The following is a 26,850-nucleotide window of genomic DNA, read 5'->3' on the forward strand; positions in this document are numbered from 1 at the left end:
GTTACGAACCTGCAGTTATATTAGTATTTCTAGAATCCCGATTGCCTATCGTTTCACACCCTACATGATGCAAATAGGTCAGAAAAGACTGAACTGAGAAAACAAAAGAAAAATCAGGCATTTATTCAAGACCTGCTTATTGATTTTTTTCAGTTTTTTAGTCACTCTCTTTTTTTTAATGTGAATGACCTCACGCCAAAATTTAGATTTCTAGCCTAGACCTCGACTAGCAATGAGTTTCAGATGATTTTTATTATCTTCTTTTTGCTTGTCACTAATTCTAGAGACCATGTCTTGGAGGAGAAAATACATAAAGGGAATTACTTCTAAAGATAATTTTTACAGAAACAGCGCAGTCGTCACCTGACCTCCCAGCTTTGGGAAGCTCTCCCTGCCTACCTGTCACATTCATCTGTGCGCCTCTTGGAGAGAAAGTGCTTTGTCATTGCAGAATGTAGTCTAATGCCTGGCACGTAGGATATAATTTCAGAGAAGAGCAATAGAGTAAAGCACTTCCTGTAACCACTGAAACATAATCGGAGATGTGGATGCCAGGATGACTTCTCCTGTTGCAATATTAACGTAGTGGTTAGTTGTTCGCTACACCAAAGAACTCAGCTGGAGAGACTTACACTGACTTCTGGTTTTACTGGGCTCACACTGGATTTTTTTTATTTGCATGCAAATATCCTTCAAATATACTGAAATTCAATTTGGTTTAATGGAACAGGCCAACGTTGATAAGAATCAGACATTCATCTTTTTCCTTCTTGGGATCTTATGTGGAATTTTCCTGAATCAATTACGTTACTTCGTTCCCCAAAGCAATTAAATTAGTAATCAGTTTATTCATCTGTGTGTGTTTATTGTCTGCAGCCCCACGTGGATCCCTATTTCCTCTCTGATGTTCTAGCCCCACAACATCGCACAGTATCTGGCACACGACAGGCTTCCAATAAACAGACGACGAATGTTCAGATCTCAGAATCAACGTAAGAATTGACAAAATTCCAGTGACGGGACAGACTACATATTCCGAAAAACCCTAACCAACCTCATAAAAATGACAGATTAAATTTCTAAAATGTGTTTTTGTGACATGTGACTGCGGCCAGAAACAACCATGAGTCCCCAGTAAGAAGGTACAGGGGCTCTGGGAGCACTGGAAGGTGGCGCTGCCCAGAGGACAGATGCCATGCCTGGTGATGACACCAGAGATGTTGTTTTGTTTTGTTTCCAGGATTCTTTATTCATTCATCAAGGATGTACTGTGTGCCCATCAGGTCCCAGACAGAGTTCTGGGCCCTGGGACAGTGTGGGTGTGGGACAGAAGAGACCCTGCTCTCACGGGGCTCACATTCCAGCCCCTTCCAGATGCCACATCCTGTGGGTCTTATGTCTTGTCCCCAGCTGCATTAAGTAGCAGCCGCTGAGTGCTGTATAGTCTGCTATGCCTGACTAGAATGCAAGTCCAGGAGGCAGGGAATGTCTGTCTGTCTGCAAAAGCTTCATTGCAGTATACTGAGATACAAATGACATTTAAAACCTGCACACATCTTAAAGTGTACAGTCTGAATCCATCACCACAATCAAGATAATGAATAAAACCATCACACCAAAGCTTCCTCGTACCTCTTCTTAACCCTCCTTCCTGCCCTTCCCCTGGCACCCCATTCTCCTCAACTACTAATCTACCCTTTGGCACTACAGGTTGTACCTCCTAGAATTTACATGAACGTAATCATTCAGTCTCTACTTGTTTCATCTAGTGAAGGCCAGGGATTCAACCGGCCCAAGCTTCCACCGGAGGCCAAGCCAGGCAGGAGGAGGAAGCATGGCCACCACCCTCCCAACCTCGGTCCCAGCAAAGAAAGCTGTTCCTCCAAAACGCTGGGAAGAATGGTACAGTAATGACCTGCAGCCTGCACACTCTCACACCTCTGGAGCAGCACCACAGCCGTCCAGAGCCTGCATACTATCTGCACACACTTACACTTCTGCAGCAGCACCACGGCTTCCAGAGCTTCCACACTATCTGCACACACTCACACTTCTGCAGCAGCACCACGGCCTTCCAGAGCCTGCACACTATCTGCACACACTCACACTTCTGCAGCAGCACCACGGCCTTCCAGAGCCTGCACACTATCTGCACAGAATCACACTTCCGCAGCAGCACCACGCCCTTCCAGAGTTTCCACACTATCTGCACACACTCACACGTCTGCAGCAGCACCACGGCCTTCCAGAGCCTGCACATAATCTGCACACTCTCACACTTCTGCAGCAGCACCACGGCCTTCCAGAGCCTCCACACTATCTGCACACTCACACTTCTGCAGCAGCACCACGGCCTTCCAGGGCTTCCACACTATCTGCACACACTCACACGTCTGCAGCAGAACCACGGCCTTCCAGAGCCTCCACACTATCTGCACACACACACACACACGTCTGCAGCAGCACCACGGCCTCCAGAGCTTACACACTATCTGCACACTCTCACACGTCCGCAGCAGCACCATGGCCTTCCAGGGCCTCCACACTATCTGCACACACTCACACGTCTGCAGCAGAACCACGGCCTCCAGAGCTTACACATGATCTGTGTTTAGCATCAGTTGCCAAAAACAGACCACAGAATCCTGAAGGCCCAGTCATGCTACTTTGTATCTTTACTCTGAATCTCCAATTAGGAAAGGGACTCAAAGAAGGTGGCAGCCAGGTGAAAACAGATGGCCCTATAACATGGTCAGCAGCCCTGTTCCTTTCCCTGTCCAAGAACCTTCCTCAGCCTCCCAAGGGGGCGCCCCATGTCCACATCTGTAAACAAAGTTCTGCCAAGCGTTCAACTCAGTTCCAGCTTTTTATTTTCTTTAACAAGGTGAAACCTACAATGAAGTTAAAAACCAAAAGACCAAGATCTTGATCACGGAAGACAGCTGGGGTTATCTCCTGGCCTTGGCCTTGGCTTAAAGCAGAAGAAAAGGTGTTCCCGGAGAGTTCCTTCCAAGCTCAGATTCACCAGGTTGAGAGCTGAACGCGCTCGCTGCGGCTCAAAAATTCCCCTAATATCCGGCCAACACAAAGAGAGAGCCGACACTGTTTCAGTGATGTTAGACGGAACAGATGTGAAGGCGTCCCCAGAGAATGCCACATATTAATAAAGGATCAATGCCCGAGGAAGATATAAGAATTTTAAACTTGTGGACACTTAATAAATTAACTTAAAAAAATGTAAAATAGAAACTGAAAAACTACATTAATTTTACCATCAAAATGGGAGACTTCTAGGTTACCCTGACAAAAAAAGGATCAGTTAGTACAAAGAATATCTGAATAACTCAATTAATTAGTTTTCCCTAATGACTTGGTATAAAAACCTACACCATCTATCACTAGATAATAGCTATCTTAAATCACAAATATACATTTACAATAACTGACAATGTGCTAGGCCATAAAAAAGTCTCAACTAACGTAAAAGAATATTACAAAAACCAGAATCTCTGATTATAACTGAAGTATGTTAGAAAACAGTAATAAGTTTTTAAAAAATATTAATATAGAAATTTAAATTTACATTTCTAAATAAACTTGGGTAAAAAAGAAACCATATTATGGGGAGCTAAAAAAAAAATTAGTACCAAACAACAGAAATTCAACCTACAATCCTGAGACACAGGTAAAGCGGGACTTAGAAGGAAATGTATGGTCTTAAATGATTATTTTTGAAAAGAAGAATGGCTAAAAATCAATAAACCCTACAAATAGCTAAAGATTACTAGGGGGAAACAGGAGAATAAACCCAAAGAAAGAAGCTAAGTGACATAAAGATGAGACAAAACTAAGTCAGCAGAACCAAGACACATAGAGGAGACTAACAGAGTTCAAAAGATAATTCTTCAAAAAGACGAGTTAAATGGGAAATTACATTCAAGATTAATTAAGAAAAAGAAAAATTAAAATAATAAAGTAGATTCAGAATGAAAAACAACTACTCTGGCTGGAGCAGAGATAACACGAGTGAAGAGAACACACAAATAACTTTACGCCAATAAACATGAAAAACTAGACGACGTCAACACTCCTAGAAAAGAGCCAGCAACCGAAACTGACTCTGGGAGAAGCAGGAAATCTGAACAGTTCACTAACTGTCAAAGAACTGACTCAGGGTTTTAGACTTTTCCCATATAGGAAACACGGGCCCACGACGGCTTCCCAGGTGAGCGACCAAACATTTAATGAACAGCTAATCACCATCCTACTCAAACGCTCAGAGAACTCAAGAGAAGAAGCACTACTTCTCGTCAGTGCGGGAGCCTCGGATAACCAAAGCCAGAGACAACAGCACACGACAGAAAAGTCCTGGGCCAGCCTCACTGCTGACCACAGAGGCAAACATCCCCAAAGCAATGACACCAGCCACGGGCAAAAGAGATCACGACCAAATTAAGTCTAATTCAAGACTGGCTCAAATTACAAAATCTGTTAATGTAATTTACCACATTAAGGGATTCAAGGAGAAAAAAAATTTGTACTCACCCACATTATTTCAGTGAATGTAGATAATACATTTGATAAAATTCAATGGCCCATGCCATTCACGATAAAAACTCTTAGCAAAATAAGAATGAAAGGGCATACCTCTTTAACCCGAAGGATTATCTACAAACACCCCCCAGCACACATCAGATTCAATGGTGAAATAATAAAAGCAATTTCTTAACTATCAGAAGGAAAAGGCCGAAAAGTCATCTCTACTGAGAAAACCTTCCTTGCCGTCCATCAGAAGTAACCACCCACTCCTGTCTCCCCACCTCTGTTCTAGCAGAATTAGTTGATCTAAAATTTATCTTAGGATATGGTGTCAGGAGGGGTGACTTTCATTTTTTCCCAGAAGGATGACCAGTTGTCCCCTGTTGAAACCGGGCCCTCTTGCGCCAGATGGCTTGCAGCAGGCCCTGTGTCCCAGCTCGCTGTCAGGTGTCTGTCTGAGCGCTCTCTGGGCCGTGTGTCTGTCCCAGCACAGACGCTGCACAGCTAGATGTGGAGGCCTCATAAGGAACCTTGTTGCAACGTGTCTTGCCTATTTGTGTCCTTTTTCTTTTTCATATAAATTTTAGAATTAGCTTGTCAAATTCCACCAAAAAACCTCTTTGGGGATTTTGATTGGAATTGTGTCGAATCTAAGATTAATCTAGAAAAAATTTACCTTTTTATGATATTGAGCCTTCTTAACCGTTAACATGGTATACCTTTTATACACCGTTTTAGGATTTATTAGTCTTTTATTTCTTTCAATTTTCATAATTTTCTTGAAAAAAGTACTATAAATCTTTGGTTTACTTTATTCCTAGATATTCTTATATTTTGTGTTGCTTTTAAATATTTTTAAATTGCATTTTCTTGTGTTGCTAGGGTGTAGACATAAAATTGACTTTTATATATTTATTTGACATCTTGTAACATTATTCTCTTAGTCTTTTATAAAATAATCCAATCCAGAACACTGGGAAAATCAAAACACTAAAATAAAAAAATTAAATCTTTCATAAACCTGCCACCTGAAGATAACCTTATTGAATATTTCATGCAGAACTTTCTAACGTCTTCATGTATGTGATCCCTAAATATGTAAAGAGTATTTTTAATAAGAACATGAATCTCAAATTCTAATACTATATATGTCAATCTTTATTTCTGGATTTTCTATATAAGTACTAATACCCACTTCGGATAAAGGCAGTTTTGCTTTTTCCTCTCCAATCGTTCTTTTTCCTGTTTCATTATATCTGCTAAGACCTCCACCATGTTTGATAGAAGTAATGACAGGAATAAATGAGAAGGAGGACGAAAAGCAAGAGCCATGTGGGAATGGACTTCGAGGATGAGAGAACAGAAAGATCAAAGTCTCAGAGACTCCCACGTGTGAGGGGCGTTTCTGGGAATAGAGAGACATCCAGCCGTCTGAAGAGAGAGAGGACGGCCATGGCTGACCGGCACTTCGCAACATTTCACACCTGCGCTTCACTGCGTTCCTGGCCTTCATCCCGGCCAGAATCAGCCGTGTTCACATAAAGGAAATACGATAAATATAGTAGCTCTACCCTGACACTCTTAGTAACGCAGCTTAGATGTGCAAAAGAAACTAAACACACTTTTGAAAAGCTTCAGAGGTTCAAGTTACCTTTTCTTTTTTTTCTTGAGTGTCTTCATCCTGGTTATTAGCGATTTTGTTGGCCTTGTTATGGACACTAGGAATGACCTACCACCCCAAAAGGGGCGGGGGGAGGAGGAAAACATTTAAATGTCACGATCATTACATTTCTCAATGTATTTTTTTAAACAGTTAAAATTTTACTTAACTAACTCTCTGACTTCATCTAAATAGTAAAGACATGAAGTACAACTCCAGGAACAACACAACTTGGAAAATCTGGCAAGCTATACAACTTGAAATACTGCGTGTGTGCACGCACACGTGTGTGTGTGTGTGGACCATCAAGGGGCAACAAAGTCACAAGCTTATGTGTGCGTAGATCCAGAAAGTGAAGATGAACACGACTACAAAGAAGGTCACAGTGAGGATCGTCACCCAAACATCTCATTTTGCAAAATCTAGTTTTAGGAGTGACCTAATTCCTAGAATGTGGGATGCCCCATTATTTGACAGACTTACCTTATTCTTCACTGCTCCGGCACGTTATCTAGCACACTGCGCACGCTCAGTGAATAGCTCACACTCACTGCTAGCATCTGGATGAACTGTGTGCTGTGACACCACGGAGGAGAGCTCAGCGGGAGCTGGGACTCAGTGTTAGCATCACCATCCCACTGCTGCTCGAGAGAGCCTCACACAGCTGCCTCAGTAAACGTTTATACATGAGTGAAGCAGTTCAATTCCATAGAAATAATTTTAATTCTGAATGGTGCCAACAGCAGACTTTTGACTCATTTCTTTTTGTACAACCGCCGATGAAACATCTTAAGAAAATGTAAAATTTTTACTGATTTTTTAAGGATCTTCAAATAGTTAAGACAAATAATCTTGGCATAAAATGTGATGAGAGACATGAAGATTAAAAGAAAAAACAAATTTCATTTCTCAGAACATTAAAAGAACCGCCTGCCCAGAGAAAATTTAAAAAACAAAACCAAAATATGCTTCTCTCTAAATGATATTTAAGATTAATTTTTTTCACTTTTAATAGAAACTCTAAAGAATGAAATTAATTTTGGACTAAATGAGAAAGTCTCAGAAATGCTTCATTTAAGTAAAACAATAGCAATCATACAACAACATATATTCACTGCTTCCCATGTGAACTTGATATTTACTTCTCTATCTAATACACACGACAACCTAAGGCAGGGTTCAAAAATGGTTGGGTCTATAGGCATGTGTTTCTTACCCTGAAGAACCTTAAAATAAAACAAAACACTGCCTCTCTCACAAGTCGGAACATCTTCCTCCATTGGACCTGCTTTCTCCCAGAGAAAAACCAGCTGACGCTGAGGAGCAGAAGCTCTGGGTTGCGACAAAATGTCAGTTGCCATTCATACGGTTACACTGTTTGTTTTTCGAATAGCAGAGAAATATATTTCCATACACATAGTGTTAGCAAAATTTGGAAGACAAAAGGCTCACCAGGAAGACTGCATCTTCTTTGTGAAAGTGAAAAATAGATTTGTATATGATTAATATGCAAAATGTACATGTGTCAAGAAAAATTAGATGTGATTATGAAACAATGATAGTAGGGAAGGAAAAATGAAACACAGAAAAAAGAAACACATGATAATAAATTTAGTGAACTGAAGGGATGACCCCAATTCCAAAAGGGTTTGTTTTTGAATATGAAAAAAAATGTGACGCTACTGTGAAATGTAGTTATACTATTAAGTGGAAAAAATTACCTTGGCCTAGAAACTACAGAGGAGTCAGTATAAATCATGGGTTCTGCTCTCAGATAAGCATCTGGCAAGGAAGTCTAAGTGGATACACACATTTCGTTCTAGCATGCTGAAAACATTTGAGAAATTCAGGAGAAAAAGCTTAAAAAGGTAACGTATTGGCGGTATTCCTAAAGCATCTGTTAAAAGCACAAACGTAAAAAAAATAAAATACAACTCAAAGAAAAAAGTACCAATATAAACACCACCACTCAATTCATGGTGTTGATGAGAACTTCCATGCGACCAGAGGCACGTTCAGACATAGGGCCTTTGATGGGCCCGACATTAGGAAATGACTTCTTCCGGGGTTCAGAGGAAAGTCTCAAAGTTTAATGTAAACTGGTAAAACGATCAAGCATCTGGCTATGTTTTCTATTCCTGTGATGATCAATACCACTTGCGACAATAAGTGAGCTGAAGAGAGCACCATTTTGCAAAGATATGAAACCAGATTCCTTTCATGGTCTCATTCAACAGGAATCACTTTGTGCTAAAAAATGGAACAAGCACGGTCAGAGCAACCGACGCCATCACCTGATGTGCCCTCGGCGGGGCCCACAGACAGCTCGGTGCTCCACGGAGCCGATGCACAGCATGGCAGCCTCTCAGGCCACACGGGGACGGTGACTTGGACGTGGCATGACGCTGAGACTTTCCTGGTCTGAACAGTTGAAAGAAACTGCACTCTAGGTCATCCAAGTGGAAATTTCCAGCTCAGCTCACCTGCAAAGGCTGGTCTGAAAGCTTGGCCTTTTTGCTGGACTTTATAATCCACTTAAACGCTTTGAGTGTTTTTAGGCAGGGCATTCACAAGTGGCCACATAAATGTATACTTTGATTGTCTCATTCTAGCTCAAAACTGTTTCTTCGGAAGTATCATTTGGCAAGGAAGAATCTGGCCAATTTTCCTACTGAACTCAGTTTCCAGTGATGGCCTCAATTACTTCCTCAATGTAATAAGAGTTAAAAAGTGAATTCCAAAATATCTTGAATTTCAAATCGCATGAAAATGAGAAGACTTCATTCAGGTCACCTCTCTCAATTAGTCTGGATGGTGTAAGCACAGTGCCAAGACTGCTGGGGACTGTGCTGCAACACCATGCACCACAGCAGCCACTCTAACGGGGTGAGGCCACAGCCTGCTGGGTGCAGGCAGCCTAGGAGGCAGTGGGAATATCACGTCCAGGCCCCGCCCTCAGGGCAGCCAAGCCCCTATCTGCCTGGTTTGCCATATGAATACTATTTTCTACGTGCCTCGACATACAGAAGGTTGAAAAGCACTGCATTACTATATTAAAAAGCCAATTTTTCTTAAATATGCAGTTTTTCTACTGTTCAAAAGTACCTATGTTTTGAACGGCTGTCTTCCATCATAAAGTAAAGAAAAATAAACATTTCAGCTTCCAGTTACAGGGCTGAAGGGTGCTATTTCTGCTGCACATTGCAATATAAAAGCCATATCCTGCTGCTGACATCTGCATGTCAGAGTTCTAATTCCACACCAAAAGGGTAATTTATTACAGAAAGAAATTTCATGATTAGATATTGCTATCTACTACAACATGTTTGTGTTTTCGCATGCTTTAACAAATATACAGAATGTGTGAGAGTACTTCTAGGATGTTTTTATACCTGACCCTCTTTATGTTCAACATATTTGTAAACAAAGTAACTGGCTCAGAAAAGTTAAGTAAGTTGCCTCCAAAGTAGCAAAGCTGGTAATCAGGGACTCAGGAATGGAGAGCAGGTCTGCTTGACCCCACAGCCTGTGAGCTAAACCAATGCACACAGGAACTACTCAGATTTGACCAGGAGCTCAAAATCAGAGAAAAAAGGGGAAACTGAAGTTCATAACTAAATTTTTATGAAGCTAATGCTTTTTCTAGGCAATAGGAGAGTAACAGTGAAAATACGTGGAAAAGTACTTGGAGGTAAAAGCTTGGCCCACAGATATAGAGGATATTTTTAACCTTTTTGAAAACAGGAATAAAAGCTTACTCTTGGAGTGGGTGACAGGCTCTGCACAACGAACACCACCGGGTTTCCTGCATTCTGAATGGCCTCAACTGCTTCTCTGTGTGAGGCGTTCTGCAGATCTACTCCAGACACCTAAAGCACAGAAGGAATTTATTTCAATTAGAAAGCCGGAGATACTGTGGAGAGGTCAATTCAAAGGTCACGTGTATTATCTATGCACATATATGAGAACAGCCAGGGTCCAACGAGTCAGAACAAAGCCAGAAAACAGTAAGATTGGCCCATAAAAAGCTTTCTCTTTTAGGAAGGTATGTTTAAGGAAAATAATGCTTCACCTTCAAGAAAAGCAGGTAAGACAAAGATCTTAATAACAACGGCCCCGGCTAAATATAATTATCCAAAAGGCAGCTCAGTCAGTACCAGAACCTTAAGAAGCTTCTGAGCTTGTAATGTCACCTCTGCCCCTAATTGAGCACCTAATGCTGAGTGGGGGCAGGGAGTCACCGGGGGTCGCTCATGTGTCAAGCAAATTGCCCATTATCACAACTGAGCAGTTTAACATTTCTCAAATTATGTTAAAAAAAGAAGTATGGAAACATCCATAAGATCTTTTACTAAAAGTCTTCTGTGTTCAATAAACGTAAGTATAAACAGCTCCTACTATTCAAATCTCAGAGAACCTGACTTGTGAACACGCCCATTATCTCTAAGAGCATTCTGTATTCACCAAGCATACTTAACAGAACCAACTTCTCAAACTGATAACATAACAAAGCCTTGGTCAATGCTGGGGTGGCTTATGGTCAGTGCACAGCGACAATTTGTGAATACTATTTTGCCATAAAGAAACAAAAGAAATAGGAATGCAGGTGGAGAGGGATGCGGCATCAAGGCTGGTGTCTGTTTTTCAGATGGGAGATGTTACAGCAGTAATGATGTCGCGGAGAGGAAAATGGACGAGAGAGAGAGAAGGGACAACTGGAGGAGCAAACCCTCAGATGGGGAAGAGGGAAGGACTTCGACCACACGGGTCAGAGACCGGCTTTAGGCAGAAGTTCATTTGCTGTTACAGACACAGTCAGAACAAAGATCTAGTACACAGTGGGAGCAAGGGGCTTCTGTTTCATCAATGAAACAAGAAAAAGGACCATAAACTGCGATTAAGACTGAGGAAGAAGGTGCAGGGGGTTTGAAATAGTTACCTATGGAAGTAGGAGGAGGCATTCCAGAACTGCAGGGCAGAAGCAGAGACCCACCTGAGGCGTGGTCACGAACTCAAAAGGAGACTAGAGAGCATGGCTGGTTATCTTCTCCAGTCGCGCCAGAGCCCTGACATAAGCAGAGCTGCATTTCACCAGGATGTGGTTCTCCCAGAGAAGGTCAGTGAAGGAAAGAGGCTCAGAGGAGTGGGGAGTGCATGCAAGGGAGTGACCAGTCACTGATGTGAGCAGAGTGCGGACAGAGGGCAGAGCAGCGGGGGCCCCATGGGAGGCGGCGGGAGCGTGTGGTGGGAGAGGGCTAAGGCAGGGCCTCTGCGGGAGACAGAGTGGAGTCAGGGAGGGGCCACAGCCCATCGGGCAGAGTCCACCGGGCCGGGGTAAGAACCTCGGCCTTTATCCTAACAGACGTCACTGGAAATTTTAACGCTCCATAAGAGCTCTCTTCCCATCTGAGCTGAGGAAAGAGGTGCAGGACAGTAAATGAATAAAACATAGAAAAACTTTAAAGTGAAGCTTAAAAGCTGTCACAACAGTTTGACGAAGCTTCTTATGAAAAAACCTAATCCTCACAACATTCAACAAGAGAAGTAGAGACCAGATGAGAAGGACTGCATGTTCCAGGAATAATCGCCTTTGTCTCCGCAGTGCAGCACTCCACAGTGTGCACCGGGGACCACTGAGGTCCAGAAGTCAGGCAAAATGGACTTCCGTCACAGTACGATGGGAAAATAAATAGTCTTAGTGTTTCTCAGCTTTAAAATTACAACCCAAAGTGTGGCCAGAAGACCCATTTTAAAAAATTAAACTCTAACTTTGTATTTAAAAAATTCTCCTTAATATGGACCTAAATCCTTCATGCAATTGTTTTAAGACAAAGAGAAATGATTGTTAAGCTTTACTTAAAAACAGAACAAGTAATACTTTCCACAGGAATAAAGTAAACAAATGACTCTACATATTAAAGCGTAATATTTCAAGTCTGCTGTGAGTTTGAAAAAATATAAATTATTACATCTGAGACAAAACAGTGGGTTCTTAACAGTAGACATGAAAGTGACGGTGTGGAAGCGAGAGAATGTTTTCTATTCAACTGATGGCAGAAAAAGTTGAGGGAAAAAAAACCCTGAAATTTAAAAAAACAGAACCATGAACAATCTGATTAGAAAACGGGCAGAAGACACACACAAACTTCTCAGAGCAGAGGACCAGGCAGACAGGAGAGTCCTTCCTCATCGGCCACGAGGGAAACAGACACTGAAATGACAGCGAGAGATGGCTGCGTGCCATCAGAACCGCTGAAAGGAAACGGTGACAACACCAGATGCTGGTGGAGAAACTGGATCATCCGTACGCGGCTGGTGGGAGTGGAAAAGGGAGCAGACACTGAGGAAGAGAGTCCGATGGTGGCTTTCAAAGCTACAGTGGACTCAGCACAGCGCGGTCACTGCACTCCTGGGCTTTCACCCCGAGAAACGGACACAGACTTCACCCAGGAACTTGTGTGCAGATGTTTACAGGGCCTTCAATCTCAACAGCCAGGAGGTGGAACGTGCACAGATGTCTTTCAGTGGCTGAACGGTTGGCTCCATGGAATACTACTCAGCCACAAAAAGGAGTGAACTGGTGCTAGACACAAATGAATGAACTTACACGCAATTATGCTGAATGAAAAAAGCCAATCTCGAAAAGACACATACTGCATAATTTGCGACAAATTATGTGTCACAGCGATGTGACAATTGTGAAATCACATAATTATAGACGTGGAGAAACAGACGACTGCCTGCCAGAGGTTAGGGCTGCGGGGAGGGAAGGCAGTGGCTGTAGAGAGGGGACACAGGAGCCGTGCGGGGACAACACAGCCCAGTGTCCTGATTGGGGTGCTGGGCGTGCAGGGTGCACAGATGACACTGGAGCTACACACACGCACACAGTGAGTGTGCGCACAACTGGAGAGACCTGAACGCGGGCTGTGCACTGTGCCCACGTGGGGATGTTGGCTTTGCTGTTGTGCTATAGCTGTGCAAGAGGGGAACACGGGGAGCAGACGGAGGGCCACGGGACTCTGGGCATTTATTTGAGATTTCCTATCACTCTATAATTACTTCAAAATAGAAAGTTAAGGGCAAAAAGATAAAAGAAAATACAAAACACACATTTAAACTTAAGGTCAGATATATCAGTAACCAAAATAAAAACAATTAACGTCACTTATTTACTAGGTGAAGATTATCAATTTAGATTTTAAAAACCAAACTCCAATTATATGTTGCTACAAAAGTCAAACCAACTCAAATTCACAACTAAGGGTCAAAATGAAGAAATGGAAACAACCTGCCCTGGAAACGCTTAATAATGGAAACCACACGTGCCCCTGCGGCCAGAGCGACCCTAGCAGAGAACTCGCGCTCCCCTCCTCCTGGTCCCACCGCACCGGTGTCAGGACCATGCAGCTCCTCAGGGCGCGGCTCCGTCCCCTCAGTCCTCCTCTCAGTCCTCTCTTGTCCACTCCACCCACCGGAGCAGCGCTGACCTCCTTCTGTTCCCCTCACACATCCAGGCAAGCCGGGCCTCAGACCTTTCACTCAGGTCTGTCTGCCCGAGCCTCTTCCCCCTACAACCTCCGGCTGGCTCTCACTTCCTGCTTGTCCCAATATCATCTTCCTTAACAAATCCATTAATTGCAACTGCCACCTTCACCACCCGTCTTCCTTATTCTCCTCCCTGTTATTTTTCTCCATAGCTACCCGCTACAATCTGACATTCTACATGTGACTATATTGTGTATTGTCCTTCTCCCCCACTATCATGATTTTTGGTCATTTTCCTCATGGACACATCCCCAGTATGTTTAAAATGTTTGTCTTTTTTAAATTTCTTAAACACAAATATAATCTAAAACATGCATATACAGAGCAGTTTTATGCAATTCTTTGATTTAATCCTCACTATGAAGCAAAGGGTTTTAAATTCTCATTTCCATTTTATTTGGAAACTGAGAATAAGGTGGGCTTAATAATCTGTCCAAGAACAAACAGAAAATAAACAGGACAGTCTCGACTTCACCCCATGACCTCCAGAGCTCCTGTTCCTCTCTCGGAGCTAAAACACCACAGCTGACGTTTAGCATCATAAAGCACGAATCCCGAACAAGCAGATTCTGGACTGAAGATATTCAATATGGCGTCATCCAATAAGCCCAATGCAAGGAAATGCATCAGATTCGGACCTCAAGACATTCTCAGTGCCTTGACGGGCCCTTAGAACTCCTCTCGGCAAAGCCTACGGCATGTGAAGACGGATTCCCCCAGGCCCCACTGGAGTCTTTGACTGCCAGGGTCCACTCTGGGAGGACGAGCACGGCTGTCCCACTGACACAAACTTAAAAAAGTTAGAGCTTGTTAAGACCGGGAGAAGCACGAGGCCTGCCACGTCTCACTCTGTTAAATCGTGAAACCGCTTTTTTCAGTCAGCTGAGGCTTTTCGTTGTATCGTTTTATATGCGACCACCCCAACTCTAGAACCTCACAACATCTGCAAACAACACACAAACCAAGGCACCAAATAAAACACCCACTGCCCACACATACACCCCAACAACACAGAAAGGACTTCGGGCTAAATGATTATTTTACTGTCTTACAGCACGTTTCAAACAGAAACAGAATTTTAACATCATTTACCTCTAGTATTTTATCTCCAGTTTTAAGAGCATTTGTTTTTCCTGCTGGACTGTCTTCTAAAACTTGCTTGATAAATATCCCTTTAAGCTCCTCTCCATTCTTCAGGCGTTTTATCACAGTTTGTCCACCCACAATGCTAATACCAAGAGACACGTTGGGTTCTCTAAAAATCTCAACACTGTAAAAAGAAAAAACAAAATTCACTCATGAACGAGTTAATTTAATTTGTTGGACTGTCATTGTAAGTGTTCAATTTGTACCATATCCTTGTGACCCATTTTATATAAATATATTTTCTAAATATACTTTTATAAATGTTACAAAAATTGTACCCAGTTCAAAAATTATATTATCAAAAATTCACGACATATGTAAAAGTTTAAATTCTGAACAAGGCAGACTGCTAAGTCAGTAAACACAACTCTTAATATTAAGGGATTTAGCACGGCCTCACGTCCCAGCTCCTACCACCACACTCGACCTGTTGCGAGTCCTCTTCATCTACAGCCGTAACATCAGCGAAGAATCGATTAAGGAAACAATAAATGAGTGAAAAATCAAGAAAGTCACACACATCATTTTGGCAAAAAGCACAGACTCAGAATGGAATGAATTTGCCACTGGGAGGCCGGCTGCCCACACTGCTTCCCCAGTCTGCTGGTCCGCCTGTGGTTCTCCAGGCGGAGGGAAGACTTTATCTGCTCCTAATGCTGGAAGGTTTTCTTTTCTTCCTTCCTCCACATTGTTTTAAAAAAGAAAGTATGGAACGAAAATTGCCCCTCAAAATATGAAGAACTTTGCTCGAACTGCACAGATGTGGCCAATAATTAACTCAAATTAAAAAAGTAGCTCACAAAACAGCTCCCAAGAGTTTTTAAGACAAAACTCAGGAGTGTAAGAAAAACCCAGAGAATCTGGGTGGGCATGGTGGGATTAATCCTGCAGGAAGAACACAGGGAGCAGCGCAAGGAAGACTCTCACAATCTTAACAAAGTGCAGCCTGGTCACTACTCAAAGCTACGAGAGGATCCAAGGTGAGGGGCCCAGCACATTCCGTCAGCTCCAACAAGGCACAAACTGGACTAAGGCAGGGGAGGAAGGGAGAGAGAAGCTGACACACCACAGAAACCTCAACCACTGCTGCTGATGACAAGAAAAGCAGCTTTCCGGCATTCCGCGCAGCCTGGTCTGCTCTGCTTGGTGGCGCAGTGATAACCAGATTTAGCCCGCCAGTGACTGTCCTAGATGGACGTTCGCAAATTGCTTTCTCCGGAAAGAGTGTGAGACAGATTTTCCTAATATCGGGTATAGTCATTTTGCTGGCTAAAAATCTCTGGATAAGACACAATGAAACTAAAATTTAGGCCAGCCTACATGTGAATTATGACAATTTCTCCTTCATTAGAGAATGACTGAATGTCGCTACTAAATTGAAGCAAAGAGCAACTGATTTGTTCCCCTCATGAGAATGCCAGCGATGTCGCAAACATACATTCTCGGTGGACCCCAGTGGCTGAAGTTTGGAGTCTCCTCTCCTTCACCTTCTTCTCTCTCAGGTAACTCACTGAGGAGGGAGAGAGGGAAAAGTCACACGCAACATGTAAGACACACTCCTGTTACCAAAAGATCTTGGCAAGTTCTGAAATGGCACAATCTATATGTAGATAGTTCTTAATTTTTAAGCCTTAAAAATGTTTACATCAATGGTTCACTGTCCATACAAAGCAAAAATATATTGCTTTAACATTCAACTCAGCATATATCCAGCACCAGAAAATCAGAGAATTATTATAAACAATTTTATGGGTAACACTCTAGATGCTATTTTTATGTTGCTAAAATCTATTTGATTTGCACAATTTCACATTTGCTTTTCCATCAACATATAAAATATTATAAAATACATTCCTTAAAACTTAGTAATGATTGACCAGAGGAGAGAACAGCCAGTATAAACCAACATAAACAGCTGACATGGCTAAACAATCAGCAAACACGGCCCCTCTTTCTAGACTGTTCTTTCACTCTAACCCTGTCATTTGTATCCCTTGAATACTTGCGTAGTTTCAAAGCACTTTTCAGTTTACAGAGAGATTCTCTTCTGTTATCCACTCTATCCTCCCACCTGCCACCAGACGCTTTCACCCACCAAGTTCAGTTAGTGTGTGGAACCGCTTAACTGGACAACAGAAAATGCTGAATTACAGAGGGGTTAGTTAGAAAAGGAGTACTGTCTAACAGGGCAGAGACATTACCGTATGTTCTCCAGAAGAGGAGTCAGGAGTTCTAAGCTCCAGTCTCACCTGCACCATGAGATAGGTGTGTGAATAGACCACCAAAGAAATGCTGCCTCTGATACTGTAAACTGTAGCACTCTGTACAAAAGAGTGTGCACCACCCCTAACATTTCGTTCTCACCAACCCCTGGGCGGTGAGCACGGCAGGTCATATTCGTGCACTTTCCACAGGAGGAGCCGGGGCCCAGAGAAGGCTCAGACATACCCACAACCTCCTCACGGTCTCCAGATCTTTGTTTCAGCACTAAGTTTCAATGTTTCATTGTCTCTGAACTCTCAAATAAGTCCTGTAAAAAGCAGCAACACTTACGCTACTTGCCACTCTACAGACTTTCTAGGATAGCCTGGTCTAAGGCTGAGTGAAGGGGAGAAACTGAGAGGATCTAGACAATCCAAGAACCAGTTAAGAAATTGGGACGACTAGTGATCAGTAACGTCTCGCCCACTGCCAGACGGCTTCCTCGCCTTGGTCAGTCTATCTCAGGACGGACAGCAGCAGAGCACTCAGGGAAGACAGCTGGCCTGGTTTCTCACCTAATATCTTCTCTCCCCTTCTTCCTACCAACCTAACCCTTTATTCCAGGTGGCATTAGGCCCGGCTTTGAAAAAACACACTTTCTGGACTTCCTTTCAGCTAACGGTAACTGCACCGTAGTTCTGATCAGGGATATGGAAGCAAAAGTCCCTGGATGAGATTTCCAGGAAAACTCATTAAATGGAGAGAGAATCAGCAGGCAGGAGCCGTCTGCTCTGTGCCCTTCCCTTCCTCTTGCCTAGAAGACAGAGATGATAGGAGTGGTGATGCATCCATCTTAAAACCAGGAAGAAACCGTGAGGACTAAAGCAGGGCCTTAAGGACAGCAGAGCAGAAAGGAAGAAGGTGTTGAAACCCTGACAGACCACCTGCTTCAGGAGTGTTTATACAGAGAAAATTAACCCGTTTGCTTAAGCCACACTAAGTGGGGTTTCTGTCTCTGAGCAGCTGACTGCCATCTCTAAATAATACACCATGATTCCACCAATTTAAGTGAAGTCCTCACTTTGTCCTATCACATTATTACTTTTGCACATGTGCATATACGTTTATCGGCTAGGTGTAATTATAGCACAAACTGTCACATTTTGATTATCCTATGTAATAGTAACAAGGATTAAACGAGATGTGACTGGCATTTAACTGAGGCTCAACCAATATTTGTTTCCTTCATGAATTTTTTACTTGAATTTTTATCAAAATTTTCTTTACATATTATCATAATCTTCATCAGTTTTTATTTAATAACATCTTAGCCCATGATCCTGATATAATTTAATTTATCTGTTATCCTAAATACGAGGCACTTAGATCATACCCTGTCTTTTGGAATATGGACATTACTGCAAGGAATATCTTCACGCTCTGCGGTGTTTTAGAATTCCCCTTTAAATAAATATTAACTGAAGTAAGACTGAAAACTAAAAACCAACCCAACACCGACACCTTCCTCCTCTACATCTTCCACTTTCCTGTACCCCAAATCATGACAGGTGTGATAATCAGACATGAATCTTCAGTTTTTGTCCCTGGTTCCTGACAGAGCTTCCAAAACCCTTGGAATTTCGCGAGGGATGGGGGTGACAGGAGCACCTTTCGTGATTCCTAACAAGCTCCTTTCAACCATACCTGAGTTTATGCTAATGAGGTGACCCTTGGTGGGCCCCTCGCTGCTTGGGGGGGAGGGGGGCTACTGCCAGAGGAACCAAACGTGGGATTAGAGCTAAACTTTCAGCCCCACCCCTACTCTCACCTCTGGGAAGGGGAGGGGCTGGAGACTGAGTCCAATCGCCAATGACCAATGATGTAACCAACCATGCGGAGGTGGTGGAGGCCCCATAAAAACCCCTAAACAACAGGGTTTGGCGAGCCTCCAGGCTGGAAAATGCATCAAGGTCTTGATGTACTGGCTGGGAGGGAGATGTGCCCAGAGAAGCCATGCAAGCTGTGCATCCCCCACATTCCCTCCACACTTACCCTCTGCTTCTCTTCCATTTGGTTTTCCTGAGTTGCACCTTCATAATAAACCAGTAACAGTAAGTGAGGCGCTTTCCTGAGTGTTGAGTGCCGTCCTAGCGAATGACTGAACTTGAGGGAGGGGCCGTGGGAACTCCCACCTTACAGCTGGCCGGTCAGAAGTGCAGTGGGCAGCCTGGGGTTTGTGACTGGCATCAGAGGTCAGAGCGGTCTTGTGGGACTGAGCCCTCACCCTGTGGGGTCTGTACTAAATCCGAGTAGTTAGTGTTGGAACTGAACTGACTTGCAGACCACCCAGCTATTTAGTGTCTAGACAACTGGATGTGGGGTGGAGTGAAAAACTCACGCATTTAGTGTCAGAAGTGTCGTGAGCAAAAACAGTTCATAACAGGCATTAAGAAAAAATATATGTATTTTTATTATGGTACATGTACACTATCATTATAGGAATTCTTCAATTTAAAAAAACCTAGAATAGAATGGAAACCAAGCTTTAACATTAGTATGGGCTATTCGGTTTTCTATTTAAGAAAAATGAAAACCCCAAATTTCTTAAACTGCTGACTCTCACATACAACTTAAGAGAAGGGGAGAAAAAAACCACTGTCTAGAATATGGAAATTTTAATTTTTCTCTGATAAAAGTGTGTAACAAAAGGATTATTATGTTGGAAGAAACTCACTGACTTTTTCAAAGCATACTATCTTTCTTCAGGAAGTTGGCATACACACATTTTATTCAGATTACTTCACACTCAGAGAGAGATAAAACTTGCAAAAGCTTATCCAGACAGTGTGATCAGTTTTGGAAACAGAGTCACAGGAGATGAGCAACTACACAAATTAATGTAGTCACTTTACATTGGTGAATGCATACACCTTTCAACTCAAATAAAATTTAACTGAGAAAGTAAAATACTTCTACTGCACACATTAAGATGTAAACGTGCACAAACGTATTTAAAACCTTAACGAGATTTCTAACCTCAGATTTTATAATTTGCACTGTGATTAAACATGGTCAATAGCTCAGTCAGTTAGAATCTCAAATCTGCAGGGCTCCACTTTTGGACCTAGCCTCCTCTTATTATTTGAGCTTCTCCTGGATGGCCATTCTAATCCAGAAGTTTCTCTTACACTTGATCTTGCCCCCAATTACCCACGTCAGGAGAGCCCTCAACATTAACCCCAGGATCACGTATCCAACTGACTCCACTTCACTGTTTTCCTGTGGATGCCTCAACCCTCAACATGTTCCAAGCTGAATGCATCGTTTTCCTTTCCAACCTGGTCATGCTCCTATAATCCTGTGTCAAAGAATTAATGGTCCGACTATCCATCTAGTTTCCCAGTCCAGAAACCCAAGGCATCTCCAACTACTTCCTCTCACCCTCAACATGTTACCAGTCACCAATTCTGATAGATTTTCAAACTCAAATCCATCCCCTCCTTGTCTTCAAGTGCGTCTCTAAGGTGTTACAATAAACTCTTAACTAATCTCCCATTCTCTAAGCAAATACTCTGTGTAATCCATTTGGCACACAACTGCAAGAATACAAATTGTATATATGGTTCAATTTTAAGTATGTGAAATTCTCATAGCAACTGTCTAATATGGTGGATTTTATGCATAATATTTTCTGTATTTTCCAAACGTTCTGCCATAATCATGCCTTTTTTCTACAGAAGCAAAAAGAAAACTATTTTATAATGCGAAAGCAAAGATAAATGGTATCATACCATGTATCAGTGGCATATCTAGAAGATAAGATTCCTGTGTATGCTGAGGCCTTGGAAACAACTCGGGTCCTGGGGAGTTGGTATAAAGGCAGATCTTCTTGCTCCCTTCTTTGAGCCACAGCAGGAAGTTCAACAAGCAAGCCAGGAGCCTGGACATCATCTGGAATCATCATGCCTAAAGAGCAAGCCAGACGACAGTGAACACAAGATGCTCACATTTATCCTTCACCCGACCAACAAACAGCTACGGGCACCCACTGTGGGCAGGCCCTGTGCAGGTGGAAGACTAACATTAAACCGAATGAGTAAGATATGTAGTACGTCAGATGGCGACAAGCACTGTGGAGAAAAATGAAGCAAGGAAGGGGATAGGGTCTGCTCAGTAGAAGAGAGTACAATTTTAACTCACTGAAAAGATGACTTCTTAGCAACATGAATATTTACTGAAAAAATCCCCTTTATGATGGTATTATAATCTTACTACTAATTTTCCTTTATCAACCTAAACTGTCCCAATTACGGGCACTCCAACATTTCACTGATTTAAAAAATAATTCTACAGATTAACAAATAACCAAATAAAAACACTTAGATTTTTAAAGGAGCTTTGTTTATAAATTTCAGAATTCTTTTACATTTGTTATCTCATTTAATTCGCACATCAAACTATGAATTGGAGGGAAAAGCTGCTAACAACCATATTTTATAGATGAGGAAACTCAGGCTAAGGGATTTTGCCAATTAGAACGTGCAAATTTACCTGACGTGCCATCTGTGTCCTTTTCCCATTTATTGAAAAAAGAATAACGAGGGCAGAGCTGTGATAGAGTCCTGTGGCACGTGGTCAGGGACGGCACCCATGCTGGCAGAGTGCAGCCCATTAACCACTCTTAGATACACCCCAGCATCCATTATATCCAATCCATCACAAATTCCCAGCCAATGTTTCCTCATCATGTTATACAAATACGACGAACTATGTATCAAATGCCTTCCTTAAATCCATACATTCATAGCATAATTTGGAGATCTGGCTTATCAGAAAATTAGAAATGATCTACAGACTCTCTTCCAAAACTTTTCCTAGAAGCGTCACCTAAACTCTCCATTTCTCTATACTGAACAGATTTTCTAGTAAACTCACTAGTGCTCCTGCTTTTTATCTTGTCTAGAAACCCTGAGTCAGGATCTAATCGGCTGGTAACGCAGCGGGGCATCTGAAGAGGAGCGCGCATCACTGCGACGCTCAGGTGCATCCAGGGCGTCTCACCTGCCTTCCCCATCCCCCGGCCCCCTTCACTGCCACCCACTGCGCCCTCATTCCTGTAGAGCAGTTAAGTCCACGTGACTGCCCCCGGCGCAAGCTTTGCCTGTCTGCCTCCTCCCCACTGAGGAGGCACCTGGGGTGGGATCGAGATTCTGGCAGGAATGGCCTGAAACCAGAGTTTTAAGAACAGGAACCAGCTCTTTGCAGAGCCATTTCCATCCGAGTATGTTGGCAGCAGAAGCTTGTTACATTACAGTTGGGTCTCACAGGCTGCTGCAGTTTGTTAAAACTTGCCATTACCTGCTCCCACAAGGGCCACTAGGATCCTCGGCCCACTCCTCCTCCTGGACCCCTGGGGGTGCTCAGGCACCATTTCTCATCTCTCCAGAGCCTGACACTTCACGAGCTGCTCACCCAGGGGCCAGGGTGACAAACTAGGTCCTCAAGGGCCGTGTGGATGTGGGGCACCAGCCACAACAGGAGCACAAGGCTAGAAAAGCAGGGAATTTAGGAAAATGTTCCTGGATAAATGGATGTCAATGCTTACAGGAGAGGAAAGGGGGAACTTTCAAAAGGTTTATAGTTCGTGAACGGCAAGAACAGAATAGTAAACAAAATAAAGACAAGAAAGATCCAAGCAAAAAGGAGCGTGGGTTGCTACACACTCAGCAACTGAAGGGAAAAAAAAGACAGCAAGGAATTGATTAGCTGTTGAATGCCCACCGTGAGCAGCGTGCCACCTTCCCACTCAAACGTTTCATGAGCACCCACTTCAGCAACATCAGCAGGTACAAGGCTTGCCTTCCAGAAGCTCAGGTATAGCCCACGACAGGCGTGCAAAGGAGGGTACGCGCCTGACTCAGTGGACAACAGCAATTCACCAGGTCCCTGAGGGCTCGCTCCAGGCAGGGGCGGGCAGAGACAGCGAAACAGAACCGCTTCCTGTCTGAAATCTCGTGAACACGAGACGTACGACTGATTTGGAATTTATCTTCTATTGTGTGGTCATGAATGCTTTTCCTGTGAGGACGGGTCTGAGGTATACCCAGTTTACGTTAATTCCCAAAGCTATAATTTCTAAAAATAAATTCCCAGGGACTTGAAAAAGATTAGATTAAGGTAGAGATGGTAGAATCGTGGCCCCCTAAAGCATACATCCACGCCACAGAACCTGTGAATATGACCCTATTTGGAAAAAAGGTCTTTGCAGAAGTAATTAAATTAAGGATCTTGAGATGAGACCATCCTGGATTACCCGAGTGGGCCCTAAATCCAATGACAGGTCCTTCTAAGAGACAGAGGAGAAGACACAGACAGGGAGAAGAGAAGGCTGTGGGAAGACGGAGGCAGAGACTGGAGTGATGCAGCCACAAGCCAAAGGGCGCGGGAGCCCCCAGCAGCTGGAAGAGGCAAGGAACGGATGCTTCCCCCAGAGTCTTCAGGGAGCAGAGCACCTTACCCAGGACTTCCGGCCTCCAGAGCAGTGAAAGAATTAATTTCTGTCGTTTTACGCCACCAAGTGTGTAGCAGTTTGTTATAGGAGCCACAGGAAACTTGTTCAGGCAGCAGAAGGCAGAGGAAACAACTGGAGTCACCGAGATGACACACAGAGCAGGGGTCAGGGGCACTGCATCATCCCATGAGGAAAACATCCCCTTCCCTCTCTTCTTCCCAACTCCACTGCCCATCCCCACACATCTCATCTGCTCCTTCCAATCCCGACAGCATAACACAGTGAGTGGTCCTCATGGAGGGGCAACGTTGTCCCCAGGGGACATGTGGCCATGTCTGGAGAGACTCTGATTTTGACCACGACTGGGAGTGGGGTTACGGCGTCTAGGGTTAGCGGGTGGGGGAGCTGCCAGCCATCCTGGCCTGCACAGGCCGGCCCTCCACGGCAAAGAAGGATCTGGTCCCAGCAGAGCTGGCACGGCTATGAAGCCTCCACAGTACGTTAATTCACTTATTCACGTATTTGTGCCGTAGATCTGCTCCAAGAATTTAGTAGTCAGAGGACTACAGAAATGCAGTGGATTAAAATACAGCAAGCTGGGAGAGTTTTGGTGAAAAAGTCCCATTTTTCTCCTAGTCACAATCAGTTAAACAACACAAAAAACTGGATAGACTCATCTAATCTTAGATATTCAAAATTAACTAACCTAAACAAAATTTTAAAAAATTTAACTATCTGTGCTTTATTTCAATCTGCAAGGAATTGACAAGTGTTATCATCTCTCAGGTGCCTTTGATCTTTAACCATCAAGGATTCCATTCTTTAGATTTTACTTCACAGACTGCTGAATTCCTATAAAACTGTTACATAACTTCCCAGAGCCCTCTGTCCCTGTGTAACACATTACCACACCACACGAGAAGTGCCCAGAGAAAGACTTTTCCTCTAGGTAGAGTCATAACAGATGAAGGACAGCATAAATCTGGGACAATGGCTCCATAAATCTCAGGCCATGAAAGAATTAACAGTCTCACCGAGGGATCTCAATGTTATAACGGCATTCAATATTTCAGTCTTGGATGAAGAAAAATTATTTCTTAACGTCAACTTTTCAAAAATATATAAGAATCAATATCGGGGGGAGACAGGGAGCAGCACTATACTTTTAGGATTCTTTAATGGAAACTAAGTTATTAATGTACCAAAATTGACCATAATGTATGGCTATAAAAATGCTTCATAAATGTTTAAAATATGCCTATCTTTATTAATATTTAACAACCCCATTCAATGAGCTAACAGTACCACTTAATAGCATCAGACATTTTAATATATATTAGTAGAGGCTTATTTCAGACTCAATGCAAGGTGCTGGTCTTAGCTTGAATCCATACTGCTAATAAAAGGCAGAGCGAGGCAGAGAAAACGCAGGCCTCTCAGAGACCAGGATCTGAAAGCGCTGAGTTGAAACAGGAGCCACGTTATTCTTCCAGACATTTTGAAGTAGATTAATTAATCAGCAGATTTAAATTCAAAACATCATAATGAACAAAAGCGTGACAATAAAATTCATCATAAACAAAAATGAAACTGAAAGATTGCAAAATAATGTAACTTCTGTTTATGAGAAACAAAAACCACAAACCTAAATCCGAAGAGCTCTGTGGGAACGAACTGAGATTCTCCAGACCGCCAAACCTGCCTTGCTGACCGCTCCCTTCAGGTGAGGGCACGGAGGGTGAGGCATCGATGCCAAAATCTTCTTTCATCTCGAGAGGAAGAAAACAGAAATGCGTTAGTACTTTATGATAAAATGGGGAACACGAAATGTTGTTCAAACCAGATAACAAAGGTGGTGGCAAACTGCCCCGCCCAGAGGCCTCCTCCGGACGCGGTTTACAGTATGCTGAGCAGTAACTTAGTGTCGGCAAGAGCACAGGCAGGTAAAACCTGTTGTTTCCAAACAATGGATTCTTTTAAACAAAAAATTTGTTTTATAAACATTAAGGAGTGGATTTAAATAAGCATTCACCAAAGTAGAGGAAAAAAGATCTACCGAGCCAGGCAAGGTCAATGGTTGGTACACACTACGTCCTGGACCGGGCTGGATCACAACTTGAGTAGCTTCACCGCCGATCCCAAAATGCCCGGTGTATTTTCACAGCTGTCTCCCTTGCTGTGACTTCACTAGTGCTCTGAGCTGCCCAAGCTAAAGCCTACAGACAAGCACAGTCAGCAACCTACCGCACTTTCCTCGTCTTCCTTTTATACATGTCTCTCGGTTTTCCAAAGTTACAATCTCCCAGAACGTACAGTTTTCACTGAAGTATTTTATTACGATATTTATAAAGCTTTTATAAGCAGAAAATTAAATGATGACATGATGGCCACCACAGGGATATACCTTAATTCATTTAGCATAACATATTCATCTAGAATAACTGTGTTATTCTTTATCATTGGAAATTTAGGTTGTTCAAAACAAAAATGTGAATTATATCTTTTACAATGGTCCATGTTCTTTCACTAAGTTATACTGGTCAACTTCAACGGTAAGAGAAGGACCTCTCAGATACTGATGTACCAAATACTGCTAGAGCTTTCCAAATAGATTATGAATATAGCTAAGTATACAACCACATCAGATACCCAGTGGGGCCTCCAGAACATAGAATCAACTCTAATATTGAACAGGGTGACAAAGGACCATGACTATGTAGTTGCCTACAATAAGACAAGCACACAGGACTTCTTAGAGAAGGGAGGAAGGCAGAGATGGGAGGCACTGTGGACTAAGAAGAAATTTTACAGCAAGTTTTTGACTGTTTGGACACTTTTTAAAAAGTTAACAGCTATTATGTAACTGAAGAACAAGATAATTGATACCTGAATCTGAGATTTCAATACAGCAGGTATGAGAGGTTAAATTTTTAGAAAAATAAATTCATTTTTTTCTAAATAGAGAAGAAAATAAGAACATACAACTATTCTCTGAGATAAAGAATCTTCAGGTAAAAAGAATCAGATCTTTAAAAAATAGGCAAAGGACTTGAACACACATTTCTCCAAATAGTTAAAGATGGCCAAGAAGCACGAGAAAAGTTGCTCAACACAAATAATGAGGGAAATGCAAATCAAAACCACAATGAGGTATCACTTCACACCTATTTTTTAAAAAACAAAACAGAAGACAAATGTTGGTGAGCACGTGGAGAAAACTTGTACACTGCTGGTAGGAATGTAG

At 42.7% G+C, this 26,850-nt stretch overlaps 1 protein-coding gene across 11 annotated transcripts in view; it reads right to left on the reverse strand.

The window, feature by feature from the left end:
* Positions 1–26,850, reverse strand: part of PATJ (PATJ crumbs cell polarity complex component) — a 303,918-nt gene that overhangs the window by 181,823 nt on the left and 95,245 nt on the right. For all 11 annotated transcript variants that reach the window (XR_011532436.1, XR_011532435.1, XR_011532437.1 and 8 more), the window contains 6 exons: positions 25,252–25,375; positions 20,887–21,061; positions 16,332–16,403; positions 14,840–15,017; positions 9,958–10,068; positions 6,191–6,268 (listed from right to left, as the gene is read on the reverse strand). Coding sequence is in view for 8 of the 11 variants with exons in the window: in XM_070592216.1 (XP_070448317.1) it covers positions 6,191–6,268; positions 9,958–10,068; positions 14,840–15,017; positions 16,332–16,403; positions 20,887–21,061; positions 25,252–25,375 (738 nt within the window). In the remaining 3 variants the exon portion in view is untranslated. The remainder of the gene's footprint in view (positions 1–6,190; positions 6,269–9,957; positions 10,069–14,839; positions 15,018–16,331; positions 16,404–20,886; positions 21,062–25,251; positions 25,376–26,850) is intronic.

Source organism: Equus przewalskii, chromosome 24 (genome assembly GCF_037783145.1).
Source record: "Equus przewalskii isolate Varuska chromosome 24, EquPr2, whole genome shotgun sequence".
Classification (NCBI taxonomy): Eukaryota; Metazoa; Chordata; class Mammalia; order Perissodactyla; family Equidae; genus Equus; species Equus przewalskii.